The sequence below is a fragment of the Ammospiza caudacuta genome, chromosome 6 (assembly GCF_027887145.1).
Source record: "Ammospiza caudacuta isolate bAmmCau1 chromosome 6, bAmmCau1.pri, whole genome shotgun sequence".
NCBI classification, from domain to species: Eukaryota; Metazoa; Chordata; class Aves; order Passeriformes; family Passerellidae; genus Ammospiza; species Ammospiza caudacuta.
The window spans coordinates 666,349-682,612 of NC_080598.1; the positions used below are offsets into that span (position 1 = coordinate 666,349).

Below are 16,264 nucleotides of genomic sequence, written 5' to 3' on the forward strand. Positions count from 1 at the left end.
TATCAAAAGAACAAAAAGATCTTTAACATAAAAAAAACCAATCTATTACAGACTGTGCATTACTGATGTTTGCTTTCTAATCCATACAGTGAAGTGGAGAGGGAGTTAACACTATAAACCTCATGATTTTGGGTTTTGTTAATCAAATGCTTGCCTAGCAATAGAAATGTCAATTGCAACATTAAACTCTTTAATTAAGCTATTTATTTTGCTAATCTGCATTCTAATAAAAGCTTGTCTTATTTAAATCACACTCTTGATCCAAGTCTTATGTTAAGGTTTGGTTTATAAAAGTGTAATTGTCATTATCAAATTTTCCAAGTTAAATACAAGGCAAACACTTCAAATTAAATGTGTTTTCTCCAATTGATTTATTTTCCTGTTAACATTTCCTCTCTTAATGCTCAACAGAATCCAACAATCTGAACCTCTGTATGTGAATTTCACTGGGTTATCAACTGCTATCATTTGTATCCTGTCAGGTTAAAGAAGGATTTGCTGCTTTTGTCACTCCAGCAAGAAGTGAAAAAGCACTCAAAGATGAGGACAGCTGCTCTCTTAGGAATGCCAGTATACAAAACCAAATAGGAGGAATTGAGAAATTACTGAATTTGGAGAGACTTCATTCAGCAAGAAAGAGAAAATACGAAGAAGGCCAGTGAAGATGAGCACCAGGAGATAAGCATGCTTTTAGGCACAGACAGATCACTTCCCTAACCCAGACTGTAGAGGTATTCCTAGAATATGGTATATATGTGTAGTTTCATGTTTATATAACATGTTAACAGTTCTTATGTTCCAAAATGTATCCAATTCCTACTCCTAATGTTAGTTCTGGTTCTGCAATCAAATTCAAGTTATTATTGGCTTTGCTCAAAATTAAAAAGTTCATCAGTTAATGTTTTTATGTATGTTTTGTAAAATTAAATAATTAACTGTACCCTTCTCCTGCTCCTCAGAAGTTTTGGCTGAAATAGTTCATTTTCTCTGACAGACTACTCACTCAGTTTTCAGGCAAAATCACCTCCAACCATTTCAGGATGCAATGGGTTCTGCAAACATTTACAACTACTTCCAGCAGTTCTAAGTGGCAGAAGAATCTTCTGCTCACCTTTACTGCCAAATTATTGAAGTCTATCTGTTGTAGTTTCTGTATCAGTGAGGTCCCTTCCAACACTGAAGGATCAGGTATGACTACAGAAATAAGGCAGCAGGATCTGGTTTCATGAAGCTTCACTTCTGTTGGTTCACATTTCTTCTCCCTTATGTTGAAGGGAAATTTTCTCTTACTTTAGAAATACTTGCACTATTATTTTTCTGACTTCCCTCACTTCCTCCCCACACCTCTTGCAAAGAAAAGTCCCCATACTGTAAAATGAACAAAAGAAACATAACCGATATTGCCAATTTCTTGTTGCTGATTATGTAAGAAAATCAACAGAAGACATTTTCCCATGTTAGTTTTATTGCCTCTTTTTTTTTTCTTTCTTGGTGTGGCAGTTTAGAATATTTTGCTTCTTTAGGCCAATTGCATACATTTTTTTGGAAACATTCACAAATTATCAAAGTTTTGAATAAAGTTCATCTATAGCAATACTACTAGGTCAAAAAAAAATTTCTTAGGTGTCTGAGAGACTGAGGAGACTGTTTTTCACTTGATTCAAATTTTGTTTCCAGGTGTTTAGAGTGTCATACAACTGCTGCCACTGCTGCTTTCCAAAAGTCCGATGTGTGCTGTGACTGGAGAAGTAAAACACAATTGGGAGAAGGTTACTAGAGATGTCACACTCACCTAATCATTCTTCTACAGCATTACTTTACTCTCATGAGCAAATAGGAAAATTCCAATTTTCTCTCTAGAAAGGGCTTCACTTCACCAGTTAAGAGAATTCTGTAGCCTTCCCAAATATTTAAAGCAACAACAGTCATTAGTATTCCTGTCACTAGTAGGTCATTAAATGAAATGTCCTGGAAAGTAGGACTCTTTCATTAAATAAGCTAATCACATTCAGTGTGAGCTTTAATAAAATTATGATAAATAGCAACTATTTAACTAGCAGCAACTGCTAGGAACAATACCTTGCTTCTGGTTAGAATATTCTACAAATGTAAGTGAAATAATTAGAACACATGAAGTTCTGCAAAATGCCATGTAGAATTGTCTTACCTGACAATGACTTTCCTCTGTGTCTGATCTATTTTGCAGTACACCATCTTTGTCTTTACAGCTGCAAAAAACAACGCTGTTTTGAGCAACGTTTTCATGATAGTGCAAAGGAATTAAACTGCACAAAAATGGTTCAAAATGAGATCAATACAAACATAAGAACTCAGCAGTTCACCCAATCTGTTTTGCTGTTGATTTTAATGGTCTAGTCGGCAGAAAAGCAAAATGATGTAACAATATGAAGGTCCTGCATGAATCCTATTGTTTGGTGCCAATCTATAAAAACAATATCCTGTACAGATTTTATGAACTTCTCTCCCCTACAAACACATCCTGTTTTAATGACAGCAAACAAAACCAGATGACAAATTAAACCTGCAAACAATTTATTAGTCCTGTGAAGAATTACAGGAGATACAGTTCCTGTCACTGAGAAGAAAAACACTGGTTAGAACACAACAGTTGGGCCTGTCTTTAAACATGAAGTTGTGCAGCTTTAACTTGTAAAAAGCACAGGAATCAAAATTAATATTGTTAAAATTTAACATTAGCTGAGAAGATTATAAAGGTCTTGTTGATGAGCACTGTGTGCAGAACCACAGTTCTTACCATCAATGACAAAGGCTTCTACATCATCAGCCCCGATCTGGAGTTCCTGCTGCATTGTGTCAAATGAGATTTCTTTATTCTCTACAGCCATTCCCATGAAAGTAAGGAGCCTCATCTTGGCCATATTGTGTTCATGCAACAAGCCTGAGGAAAAGTGGTGATAGTTTAATTAATGATTTAATTGTAGTTCATACAAATAATTTGCTTTTCATGTTATTTTTAATATATATGCATCCAATAATTTAAATTTTTTTTCACATTGAAATATATTCTACTTTGCATTGTCAACAGTGTTTTTGAGGTGAAATACCAAATCCTGCATCTGCTTTGTCTTTTGCTAAAATGGCAAGTTCCATTGTGAATTCATCAAGATTCAGTTGTTTTTAGCAAAAATGTATTATCTACAAAATTTTTGGGTTTTGAGCAGTAAAAACATCACCTAAACAGAATTTGAAGTGGTAAGAGTGCAAGTGAAATTTTCAGTTGCATCACCTGGAAGAACAGCAATGCAACAAAATGGAAAATCCACAGCTGGTTATGCCAGTAATCTTCTTGGAGCCTCACCACTCATTCTCCTGTGGTTTCTGGAAAATGAATCTCACAGTGATGGTTCCTGAGCAGAACACTGTGGTGCCAGAAGAAAGCATTTTGCTACTGAATTTATCTGTCCACAGCAGAAAAGGCATCATGAGGCTCATGTAAGCATCCAGTGTGGCTCAGAAACTTGCTGTTTAAAACCAGCTGAACGGATACTGAGGTCAGGCTACAGCTTTTACATGGCTGCATAAATGCCAACACAAGGAACTGAGCCAAGGCCTTGCATGCCTAAATGAGAGACCATTTTCCTGGAAAAACATCTAGGTCAAGCAAGTTAAGTCACTGAAATGAAACAAGGCATTTCTTAGTGCCAAGGTCCATGAGGTACCAACTAAGATCCATCAGAAGTTTCTTAAAAATGAGTTTCAATCTTTTTGTTCTAGAATGACATTATAAACATTCCCATAGCTTCAGTAAATATGTAAGTTTGAATTTATAACACCCATACACTAGCAGGGAAGCACATTAGTGCAGGACATCATGTTGTGTTAATTAGCTGTAATTATGATGCAGGTTCCCTATTTGGCACTGATTCAACAAAAACGAGATCACCATAATTCATACGAATGAGGAGCACCAGCAACTATACCTAACTGGGTTTAATGGAACCCTACAAGCATCAAAAAATCAATTAGCACACATTAACCCTAATTAACAAATGCAAATGAGATGCTGATTAACTTTGCGAAGAAGACTGCTGATAATGCCAGATTAACTGTGGCCATGTTAGGGCGATGCAGTTGACACAGATAATGCTACTGCTGGCCTAAGTTGTCAGCATTAATAAAACAACAAATTGTAACAAACTGATGCTGCCTGTGGGAGCCTGCTCTGCGCAGCTTTCCTGGGCCACTTCTGACTGGGCCTGGTCCAGGAGGGGTTACAACTACAGCCCATGCTCTACTGCCACTGGAATCCTGTTCTAAACAGCCTTTAAAATTTGGCAAGTTATTTTTTAAAAAATGTCTAAAGTACGGTTTAAATCTGATTTAAATCTCTAAATCTCATTTAGGAATAGATAATTTTTGAATGCCTCATCTTACAACTGCATTGTTGTCTAGACCAAAGTGCCCTTGTTTATCAAAGCCACGGCTGAGCCACTCAGTTCCCAGCATTTCCATCTGTGCTAACTCCAAATCTCTGCTTGTCCATTGCTCAAAGACACAGAGAGGTTCTGGGCACACCACAGAGAAATCAGCATAAGTGGAAGGTAAGACTGTCTTTCCAAACAGTTGCACAGGTATCTAAGGATTTTACTGAGATTTTATCAATCTTAGATATATTGAAAGTTCACACACTGAATTAATTCATGGAGAGAAGCACAGACACTGGGAGGCACAAGAAACCACAACAACCGAACATAATACAATTAATGCTACATAGATGTGCAATTGATCTTCCATAAATTTATTCAAATGTTGGTGTAACAGCAATTTCAGCAAATTTCTGTGAACAAGTACCTAAAAGATAAACCCCCAAACCCACTTTCCCCTGAGAAAGAAAAGCATAAGATGTCTGCATAAGTAATGTTCAGATACACGTGACTAAAAATACACTTCTGTACAGACACATTTACAAGCTACCAAAAACTTGCTGCTATATTCACCAAAAAATCCCACTGGTATTTCCATTATTTTAATACCCAAAGTACCACCATTTTAAAGCTCCGAGAGCAATTATTCTAAGAATTGCATCACACTCCATTTAACAAAATAATGCATGTGTTAAAAAGCTGCACTAAACTCTGTTTTAGCCAAACTATGGCTTTCCTCACATGCATCCAAGGCAGTCATTTGAAAATCAAAGTGTCATTTGAAAATCAAAGTTATTAAAAAAAATACCATATTTTTATGGAAACATTTATTCATTACCAATATGTCAAAACCTTAATGCAGTAATAAAAAAATCTGCATCATTGAGCAATTTCTGCATTGTCACTGACCCCTGTCCTAAAAAGCTGGAATATAAAAAACGTAATTTTAATGCATGCAATAGCTTATGAACCAGTGCTCCTTTGAAACAGTCAATTACACATCAACGGGGGAGTGTCAAAGTGTTAATTACTACTCCTTTTTTCCACAGTGTGTAAATAAAGAGGGTGCTGACATTAACATTCCATCACATTGCTTCATGTGATGAAACAAATTAACTGGGACAGACTGTGGCTTGCTGGCTCTAATGCATCAGCACAGGCAGACACACACACACACACAATTTGCATGCTTTTATCTCACTGCTCAGAGGTATTTGCTGTTACAAAGTTATTCATCATTAAAAAAAATAGGAGATTTATACAAGCTGGTGGTTTCCTCAATGTAGTTGTGATCTCTGGCCTAGCCTGGTGTATGAATGTGTTAAACCCTTCAGGAGGGGAGTTCTGAGAGAAAAAAACAGTGGGTAAAACCACAGTTCTCTTCCAAAGCTATAAACCAGCTTGCTTTCAGAGAACAAACCGTGGTTAGATGGCCAGCTCACAGTCTACAAAGTTATCATCTACAAACTTTGATCTGTTTTGAAATTTCCTTGCCTCAATACATGGATTCAAATTGAATTACTCTGTGGCTTCCACACCTTAAGCCATGTAAATAGTCAGAAATGTAATGATCTGAAAACTTACCCAGGGAGTCAATGAAGTCTTTGTTGTTCTGATAAAACTTGACATAGGACGCTAGTTTAGCACTTACAAAAATTGTCAAAAGCTAAAAGATGGAAAACAAACATGAGAACAGTTTAAATATTATCTTTGTTTCCCTCTTTGCAGGCTGGACAGATAGGTATTGAACAGAAAAATAAGCTGTTAAGAGCTGAAATTCTGCCTTCTGGCAATAGATGTGGGCAGTCTGTGCTGAGCTTACTTCCTTTCCCCAGACTTCAGATTTGCTACAGAACTCAAGTGAGGGCAGGACTTGTAACTGAGTTTCTGAAACTTTGAAAGAGAAACATTTCACATGCTATTTTAATTTTAAAGACCGTAAAAGAAATAGCACATTGCAGCTCAGGATTACTGACACAGATAACTGTTCTAATGAATTTCAAAAGACACATTAAAACAAAGCAGTCTACTGTTATCAAACCATCTCACTATAAACAAAGTTACTTACATCATGAATAAGTTCTCCTTCCAAAAATTTGACTGGTTTTAAGGCAAGAAGATGATCAAAGAGAAAGGTATTTGGATCCTTCAATGCTCGTACAATACATCTGAGGAGAAAAGGAAGATGCTTACTTTCAAAGCAGTTCACATCTTTATGACTAAGATCAACTCAATTTGTTCTTCCTTGCTTTCTAGGAAACAAGGGTTTTCAATTATTATTAGAAATAACAAATGTCACATTCCAGTTTTAAACTTCGTTTTACAGATGGAAAAACCAAGGAACAGGAAGCATTAAAGTAGTTTGTCCAGTATTCCAAATGAAATGTGCCAGGCGGTCAAACCACAGATCACCCTACAGTTTTCATCTGTGCATTTATTTCCAGCATAGCCTTTGTTCCTAGGAGGAACAAAGGTACTTCTACTGTGCTCCTAAAATTTCACAGAATTAAGTTGTTTTGGAAGATTTAATTATACTTGAATACGTGACACGAGACAGAAAAAACCCCAACATCTAACAGTGTAAGGCCCAGGATTTCTCAGCTGCAGCTGCAGCCTAGAAGCAGGAAATTCAAAGAAAGCTTTTCTCAGCAGCACATGAGGAGCCTGGGCTGGCTCTGCCACAGCAGAGAACCCGAGCTCTGCACAGACACAGCCCTGGGCACACGAGTTCTCACAGGGAACAGGCTGCTGTAGGGGAGCCAGGGAAGGTCCCACTGAGGCACAGACACTCATTTTCCAAAGGAGTCATCCTGCTTTTCCTCCATGGTTAAGTGTAAACAACTCCCTTCAGAACTAATGGTAGTGCACATCTGGCACAACCTAAAGCACTAATTCCTAAGAAAAACCATGATGGTTAGAACATCAAAAGGCTTTTACTCATTTTGGCCAGTGGGGAAAATGCACTGTTATGGATCAGTTTAGTCTCAGCTTGTTCAACAGGTAAGCTTATTTCTGTGCAGTTCACATCCTTTAGACTTGCTCATAGAGAACACAGCAACAATGTTCTTTCTTTGAAAAGAATGCTCACAGTCAGATAATAAAACAGGCAAAAAGTAAAACCATCTGAAATAAAGGATTCCAGTGCAGATTTTGAGTGCACAGCTGATGTCAAGTCCTTACCCAAGGCTGATTTCTCTCCTCAGTGACCGGGAACTCTCCTGTGCCCTTGCACACTGGAATAAAGCTGGCTGTGCCTACCAACAGCCAGACCTACAGCACACTGCAGAGACAAACTCCTGACTGAGTCAGCAAAGCTACACAAGAGGCATGGCAGGGCCCTCGGCCTGCCAGGCCATTTGAACCTCTCAATAGTATGGGGATCAAAATCATTTGGCAATTGAGGAAAAGTTACTTTTAAGGAAACTGGGAAGTCAGTCTTACCTGTGAGCATCAACTCTAGCCTGGGAAGCATTGTCCTCTGTGTAACTTCCCAATAGCTCCACCATCACTTTTGCTGCAGTGTCACTATGGAAAAAAAAATTAAGTTACCTCAGGATTGCTGAAAAAAATAGTTCAAACAAGGCACTCAAATATTTAAATAATTCCATTATGATGTTATAGGTCAAATTAAATCACATTTGAAAAAGATGAAGATGATCCCTTTTAATTCTAGTGGAGAGAACAAATTAACTGGATGTATTCTTTCAATTCTTGTTCTACAAAATGTTTATCTTCACCCTTCCTTTCATTCTCTTAAACTGATTCATTACCTGCTGGTTATGGAAAAAGCTTTCTGAGCTAGGAACAGCTTTATATGGTTCACTAGAATGCTCCTCTAGTGCACATCTGGATTTAATCATTGCGCAATGAGTAGCGCTGCAAAGTTTATTTCAAATGTAAAATGGCATCTCTTAAAGAATATTTATGGTCAGGAAAATGACTGTATAAAAGCTGCTCTCTTCTTTCACAGATTCTCTCTTCAAGTATTCTAAGTGAGAGCTGCTCATTTTATTGATGAAATTATACAGCCAGCAGTGAGAGTGGCTGAGGCTGCTGTGAAGCTTCCAGCACTGCTCTGACAGACAGACAGCTTCTGGACAAACAACTCCTTCTCAGAAAGCTGAGCAAACCTACAGCCTTGTCCACCCAGATTATCTTGTAAACAACAGCAAAACTATTGCAAACCAGCTCTGAGATTGTTACTGGGTCATTTTAACAGATTTTGATTTATTTTCACTTCACAGTTTTACCACCATCAAGGCCAGCAACCGCTGATGCAAAATTTACACCAAATTATCCCACATGGTCTAAAAGCACACACAATTTTCCTGAAAACAAAACACTGGGAGAATAAAATTTCCATTTGCATTAGTGACTTAGGCCAATGGCATCACCTGCACAGGGAAGAACAAACCAACACAAGATGCCCAGTATGCTCTGTGCTGTGCCAGAGGTTTAACCCATACAGCAGCACGGAGCTGAATGGTTTTTGCAGTACAAGAACAGTGTCTTTATATGGGTATTTATCTGAAATCTCACCCTACCACTGTCTGACAGCCACTCCATGGGGTGAACTTTGTTCTCAGAGAATTGACCAGATCTGAGAGATGTGCAGCACAAATATTAAGACATGATGGGCAACACCCAGTATCATACAAAATCTGGATGTACATTTGTCCCCAGGCAGGGGCATTTTCTATAGATCCCAGCATTCCAGAACCATATTCAGGGATATAAGCTTTAGTGAAACATTTGTTTTAAAACTCCAGCATTAAAGAGGTCAGCTTATGTTTTACCCTGGTGACCAATACTGACCTAGATGAACCCATAGTTCTGTATCAGTGAAAAGAAAAAAAAAATTAATTTAGGCAGCATTTGCATGTAAATCAGTCTGTGACTGACTATGATTTTAGCACTGGTGAAATCTTACCAAAATGAAATGTTCTAGGAGACAAAGGACCACTTTAATACAAGAATGGCAACATACAGATATTTAATCAGAGAGGCTCAGCTCATGTGCTGTTCAACCTAATACACAACTCCTTATTTAATGAAAGCTTTTCAGCAATTGTTCTTGTGCACTTCAGAGCTGTCTTACAGTTTTCTGGCACCTTTTTTCCTCTCTTAATCTTTCCCTTAGCAGCAAAAATTGAAAACTATCATTTAACTAAATTCAAACAGTATTTTCAATTCCCTGCCTTTTTTTTTTTTTTTTTAAGCGGGGAAAGAGTGGAATTTTTCACTTCTCTTTCTAGGAAACAACAGAATGCTACAAGACAATTACTCCCAAACTTTGTGTGCTAAATTCTTGTGAACCTCAGCAAATATGGCAGCCTTTACATTCTATTTTATTCATATGGCAGCCTTTATATTCTATGGCAGTCTTGTATTCTATTCAGTGTCAGATTGCTACATCAGATGAGGCTGTTTAGGCACTAATACTGATCACTATTTTACCACAGCTGCTTGTTAAATGTGTCTCACCTTAGGTGCAAATGTGAACATTTTTTCTAGTAAAACAGCCTGAATAAGTGCTCTTGGCTCCACTTGACAGTTTAGATGCATAACTTGACAAGAAGCCAGTGAGAGCTTAAGAGTGATGGCAGATAAAAGGAACAAAAAAACCACAGCAGAGCATTCAGTAACTTAGTGAGATGCTGGAATTGAGTCCCTCTACATTACATGATATTAAACTGAACTAAAATGAAATGAAACAATTACTCTGCAGGTGCCTGACATGCTGAGCTTTTTGCTACAAGGATTAATGGCCAGGCTTGCCAGACCTGTTTGAATTTAACTTGGGCAGGGCCAAAGCTGCTGAATCCTGCCAGCAGAGACCAGCTTTAAACTGCACCAAGGTGGCTGGAAAAGGTTTGATACAAGAAACTTTCACTTGTCACTGCAGGAAAAGGGACACCACACAACCTCTGCACATTTTCTTTTTAGGAGCTACCAATCTATTGATTACCAATACTGGAGATCCACTGGGAGTCCGCTACAGACAACCATCTCTTCTGCCACACTGACCAAAGTTAAAACAGAAATCAAGCAAACAAAAGAATTCAATTGTCTTTAACAATCTAGTTCTTTTCCCATGATTATACATCAACAATAACTGAGGTATGATTCTTGTCATGTACTTTTCAGTTCCCACTTATCTTCCCATACTGCTGGATAGAGCAGCATTCCTGAGTGCTACAGCTGGAATGCTGCTGTGAGTTTCCCATACTATTGCAAACACTGCCCACTGATCCAGGAGATTGAACCAGGTCAAAGGTGCCAGGGTCACTTCTTGTTTTCTTTTCTGGAGAGAAGTGCAAGTGCCCTGAAACACTGCCTGGACACCGAGTGCAGGAGTCTTACAGGGTTTGTGGAAGGTTTTATTTGCTGTGTTAAAAAATCACCTATGGTTAGCAAGCAAAACATCATTCAGTAGCAGGGTTACTGGTAGCAGTGGAAACAAACTAGAAGTTTAATCCACTGGTTTGATAGCAAGACTAGCTAAAAATAGTTGGCTATTAAGTTTGGGAATGAAAGCAGTTAAAATATCACAATAAATCAACAGGATGGGAAGTGAGGAAGAGCAGGAATGTCATCAGTGTAATATTTCTGAAACAAGGCAAGCACTAAGCCATGGAAAAGATCTGTGACTAACATTTCTGAACTAATTCTGACCATCTGAAATCTGCCATACAGAACTATTGATGCAAAAGCATTTGAGTGTTACAAACAGGAATTCCCAGTAATGTAGCTCACAGAGTAACTACTCCATGAGCATTAGTCATCCCTAAACTGAGGTTATGATCCTGCTATGCTGATGCAGCATTTCCAGGCTACAATTCCAGCAGGGCACAATAAGCCAACTGTCCTGACAGGTGGAACTCTTCTCCACCTGTGACAGCTTCACACTTGCCTTTTTAAATCCCCAGCAAGGTCATGTCCCCAGGCCAAGCCCCTGTGCAGTCACACAAATGCCACAGCAGCACCAACACACACAGGTACTGGCAGCTGGAGGGGACAGGAACAGAGGCTACAGGACAGAATTTCCTTTTGCAGCACTGCAAGGTTATGCAAATGCTGAAAATGCACAAGTACACTGTGGGTCAGCAGTGGAAGGGGCTTGATGCTGCTTCCCAAATGAAAATCAAAAAAACCTTGAAAAAATAACTCAGAAAACAGAGTGGAAGGGCAGGGGGAAGCAACACACACCTCCCACATCACCATCCCAAAGTGCAGGGACAGGTTTAAGAAGTTTTGAGCTGTTGTGGAACTACACCCAAAGCACTGGACAGCAGCCCATCACTGCAGCCCTGGCCAGGGCAGTCAATCCACTGCATCATTTCTGTACGATAAACTGATGACAGCTCTCAGTTCAGACCTGCAGTAGTTTGCAGGCACCATACACACTGGATTACTCTACATGCCAGAAGACAGTGGTCTGCCAAGTTTGTTAGATCAAAGATGCTTCTTATGATCCAGGATAATAATTCAAAATGGCCAAGCAGGTATTCTGTGGACATTAATTTCCATGACTAGTGGAAAGCTCTGTCCTGAAGGTAATGTTTACAGAAAAAGACTGATTCTGTTAGCTATGATTCATAAGCCTTCCCACATCATTAAGTAAGAGATAGCACTGCCATGCACTAAAATGTCAAAAGTGCAATTAAATAATAAACTTGGCATAATGCTACAATGCACTAAGATGGTTATTTTGGGAGTCTTTGGTTTGCAGCTAATTCATTACTAACTTTAATGTTATTGGGAACACTGGTTTAATGCAAGCAAGAGTGCTTAAAAGTATTTTTTAAAAACCCGGAAGTGTATTTGGATTGAATTATCAGTACAGATTAATTTTTACAAGTCCTGTGAGAAATACTTTCCCTACAGCTCACCTATAGTACATCAAAATACAGAGTTGCCTAGTATGTATGACTTGTCTCTTATACCTTTTCTTGCAGTCCACCAGGACATCATAGAGCAGTCTCAGGAGAGTGTGCTTTTTCTCTGTGGCCAGATTCCAGTCAGAAATCCATTTTCGGACCTAGGCAGAATACAAGTGAAAAAGAAGCATTCAGGAAAAGATTAAAATAGCACTACAAATCCTCCTCATTTTCTCCCAAGCAGAAAAGGAGTAAAAGTATCTTGCACAAAGGTTTTCTTATTCTCATGCTCCCATTGCTCCTTGTCCTATCACTATTTGCCCATGTCAAAAGTTGCTCTCCCTCTTTAATGAGCCCCCTTTAAAGTTCTGCAGTAAATGCATCCTGGAGCCTTCTCTTCTCCAGGCTGAACAATCCCAATGCTCTCAGCCGTCCCTCACAGGAGAGGTGTTGCATCTCTCTAATCAGCTTCACGGCAATTTGTAAGAGATGGTCTGTATCAGCTCTGACTAATATTCAGGTGCAGCACAGCTCACACAAAAGCCACAGCTTGAAGGGTCACTTAATTACCTGATCTAGTTCAGTTGGAATGTACTGGATGGCACCACAGGACGAGGCCACTTTGAGAAGGCTGCAGTACACTGTGTACCTCACAGGAGTGTTCTTGTCCATGCCATGGAAGAGATTGCTCAGGCTAAAGCACAAACAACCAACAATGGAGTTACAGAGCTTCCAAAAAACATTCCTGAGTGCATGTCAATGTTCTTTTAACACACAGGCTGGTACAAAGCATCTGGCAGCACCTTACATCCATGAACTGGAACAGCTTCCAGTTTTGTAATCATTTTCAGCAAAGCTGAAAACTATGCATATTAATTTCACTTTGGAACACCCATGGAAAAAAAATTTGGTACTTCTATTTTATGACAGTGAACAGAAGGTAAAGGACTGCTTCCAGCAACACCCCACACTTTGATTGACGGACATACAAGAAAATCCTTCCTCTTCAGAGGCAGAATTTCTTTGTCTCACGTTGCCCTGCCCAACACTTACAGCTGCAGTCTGAGAGACGGGCGCTCTCCCTCCCGAAACTTCACCAACTTCTCACACAGGTTTTCAATCAGTGCTTCTTGTTTGTCAGGCTCCAGGATGAGAAGCAGAGAGACAACGCTGTTCATCACACTCTCCACATCTGCATCAACCAAAACATACAGCTGTTGGAAACTGCAAGCAGCAAGCAGTAGCTACCTTGGGCTGGATATACTTTTGATAATAGCAATTCATACTTTTGATAGAATTACCACTTAGCATGAGCAAGAATTGTAAAATAAAGAAAATGCCAAGATGCCAACCTGGATATTCATCAGAATGTACCAGACACTTGGCTCAGTGGGCTTACACCAACAAACCTCCAGGTAAGACACCTTACCCCTCTAAGGCCAACACAGAAGGTGGTGTTTGATATCACCCTTGCTCTGAATTCTGTTTACACACAGGAGAAATCAGAGGAACTCTAGGTTCCACACAGTGGCTTCCTCCTGCACATCCAGGAAACTGCCCACAGTTCTACAGTGAGGACAGTGTTCAACACCTAGTGCTCAAGCACAGTAAAACATTTCACCAGGAGCTCAAGGGATACCCAGACCACAGGGAAACTGTGCTCAAGAACACTGAAGTGTATTACAAACCCTCCCCAGCTCCTGTTTGAAGTGTGGTGTTCCATCCTTTCCAAACACAACCACACCAGTTTTGTGTTTTCTTTTCAGTTTGCTCTTCAGTCAAGCAAAGAAAAAGAAGAAAATTCATTACATATGGAAAACATTATCTATTCCCCAAAAAGACACCTGAGCATCAAAAGCTCTGTTTTACATATAAGTCTCTACGCCCTCGTAACAAGCAGAGTCTAGCTCAGCTTCTGACTTCTTCAAAGAGTGCTGGATGTTTGGAGAAAGGAGGGGCAGAGTACATGCAAATATTCCAGGGCAAAGATGGAAATGTGCACTTCCAGTTTTATGAGGATGCACAGCTTGTGTTTTAGTGCTACACATCTCTAAACTCTGCCAACTGTTACTGCTTGAAAGCACTGATGGCAACAAACAGCAAAACCAACGAGACTTAAAATGCAAACCTTTGTCGTCCTCCTTCAGGCACACATCACACACTTCAATAATCTGCGCCAAGTCCACATGAAGGCCACCTTCAGCGTTTTCCTCAGAGATTTCTGCTCCTTTGGATTTCAGGTAAGCTCGCAGTTCTGCAGCCTTAAAAAAGAGAAAGACAACACAGAGAAAACAAAGCAGTTGTTTTGCGAATAACAAAGTCAAAGCAATTAAACTTCTTGCAGATTTTTGTTTTGCCAGTGACTGAACAGGTCACAGAGCTGTTTCTCACAGTGTCAATGTGTACTGCACTGCAGACCTAGTAAGTTTTTATAAGACACTTTCTTCTAAAGTTTTACTCTTTTACTCCCTCTGCAAACATCAAACATCGAAACCATTTAATTGCTTGTTCACCAGAAAAGAAAAAAGGTATAAACAAAGGGACTTTAGAGAGGGCAGAACTTTGTCTTCACAACTTCACAACAGTTTCTAATCTAATTATAGAACGGTTTGGGTTGGAAGAAACCTTAAAGATCATCTTGTTCCACACCTATGCCACGGGCAAGGAACATCCCACTAAACCGGGTAGAAAGCCCCATTCAGCCCAGCCTTATAATGTCATGAGCCGCCTTACACTGTTAGGACTTAAACAACACCAAGAAAATACCCTTCCCTCAGCAACAGGCCTATTCATGATAACTCAGGGCTTCACCAGCACAGCCATAACCCTTCACAAACAATCTGACGCCATACAACGTTTGGCACTTGTGACCAGGAGGCTGCTGTGACATTTACATCTCGTACAGTGTCAAATCATTTTGGAACCAGAAGAAAAAGCTAAATGCCCCGGGACAAACTGCTGTACTGAGGATGTTTCACACCAGCTACTTGATGGTGTACTAGGCATCATGGCAAGTGAAAACTGGGCTGAAGGCTGGTAGCCATGTGTCTATTTCTTGCACATTTCCAATGTGTACACGCACACACTGTGTATACATAAACATGTATGTACACATACGTACTTCAACGACACTGGCAACAAAGCCAAAGGCATAACAAAGCAGCAGCTCAAACACAGAATTCCCCCTTCCCGTGCCTGCAGTACAGAGAATTCCACACAACCCAAGTAATGCCCATATGTGAACCCGCTTTCTTCTCCTAAATAAAAAGTAGTGCTTAGGAGCCATGAAAACGAAGTGCCACAGAGGCGGAACATTAAGAGGGAACTGCAAGCACCGCGTTATCTTTCAGCCACTATATTCAAGTTTCTCTAATCGTCTGCTCGGTCTCTGTAGGGAACAGCCCGGAAGAGTTCTCGGAGCGCCCGGCGGGGCAGGCCCGGCCCGGGCTGGCTCCCCCGGCACGGCTAGGCCCAGCCCCGCGGCCCGGGGCCCATCGCTCGGCGGGGACGCTGACCTGATCCTCCTCGGTGATGTCGATGAAGGCCGGGACGCTCATGGCTCCGAGCACGCCGCGCTCCGGAAAGGCGGAGCGGCTTCCGCCACCGCGCCAGGACGCGCCGCTTCCGCTTCCCGCGCCGGGCGGGCGGGCCCCGCGCTCCGACCGCCCTGGGCCCGACTCGGCTCTGCTCGCTCCGCCCTGCCCGGCACGGCCCTGCCCTGCCCTGCCCGCTCCGCCCTGCCCGCTCCGCCCTGCCCGGCACGGCCCTGCCCTGCCCTGCCCGCTCCGCCCTGCCCGCTCCGCCCTGCCCGGCACGGCCCTGCCCGCTCCGCCCTGCCCGGCACGGCCCTGCCCTGCCCTGCCCGCTCCGCTCCGCCCTGCCCGGCACGGCCCTGCCCTGCCCTGCCCGCTCCGCTCCGCCCTGCCCGGCACGGCCCTGCCCTGCCCGCTCCGCCCTGCCCGGCACGGCCCTGCCCTG

General features: G+C 41.0%; 2 protein-coding genes across 2 annotated transcripts in view; one reads left to right on the plus strand and one right to left on the minus strand.

The window, feature by feature from the left end:
- The window catches only part of CCDC73 (coiled-coil domain containing 73), a 70,602-nt gene extending 69,907 nt beyond the window's left edge, over positions 1 to 695 (plus strand). Inside the window, exon 20 of the mRNA XM_058806585.1 lies at positions 483 to 695. Coding sequence (XP_058662568.1) covers positions 483 to 662 — 180 coding nt within the window. The 3' untranslated portion in view covers positions 663 to 695. The remainder of the gene's footprint in view (positions 1 to 482) is intronic.
- A 749-nt stretch (positions 696 to 1,444) lies between these two features.
- On the minus strand, positions 1,445 to 15,943 carry EIF3M (eukaryotic translation initiation factor 3 subunit M). The gene is made up of 11 exons (XM_058806586.1): positions 15,802 to 15,943; positions 14,415 to 14,547; positions 13,340 to 13,478; positions 12,857 to 12,980; positions 12,353 to 12,447; positions 7,848 to 7,931; positions 6,475 to 6,574; positions 5,991 to 6,072; positions 2,777 to 2,920; positions 2,168 to 2,228; positions 1,445 to 1,740 (listed from the first exon to the last, which is right to left on the minus strand). The coding sequence occupies exons 1-11, from the start codon at positions 15,841 to 15,843 to the stop codon at positions 1,620 to 1,622; spliced, it is 1,125 nt and encodes a 374-aa protein (XP_058662569.1). The 5' UTR covers positions 15,844 to 15,943; the 3' UTR covers positions 1,445 to 1,619.
- Positions 15,944 to 16,264: the final 321 nt, after the last annotated feature.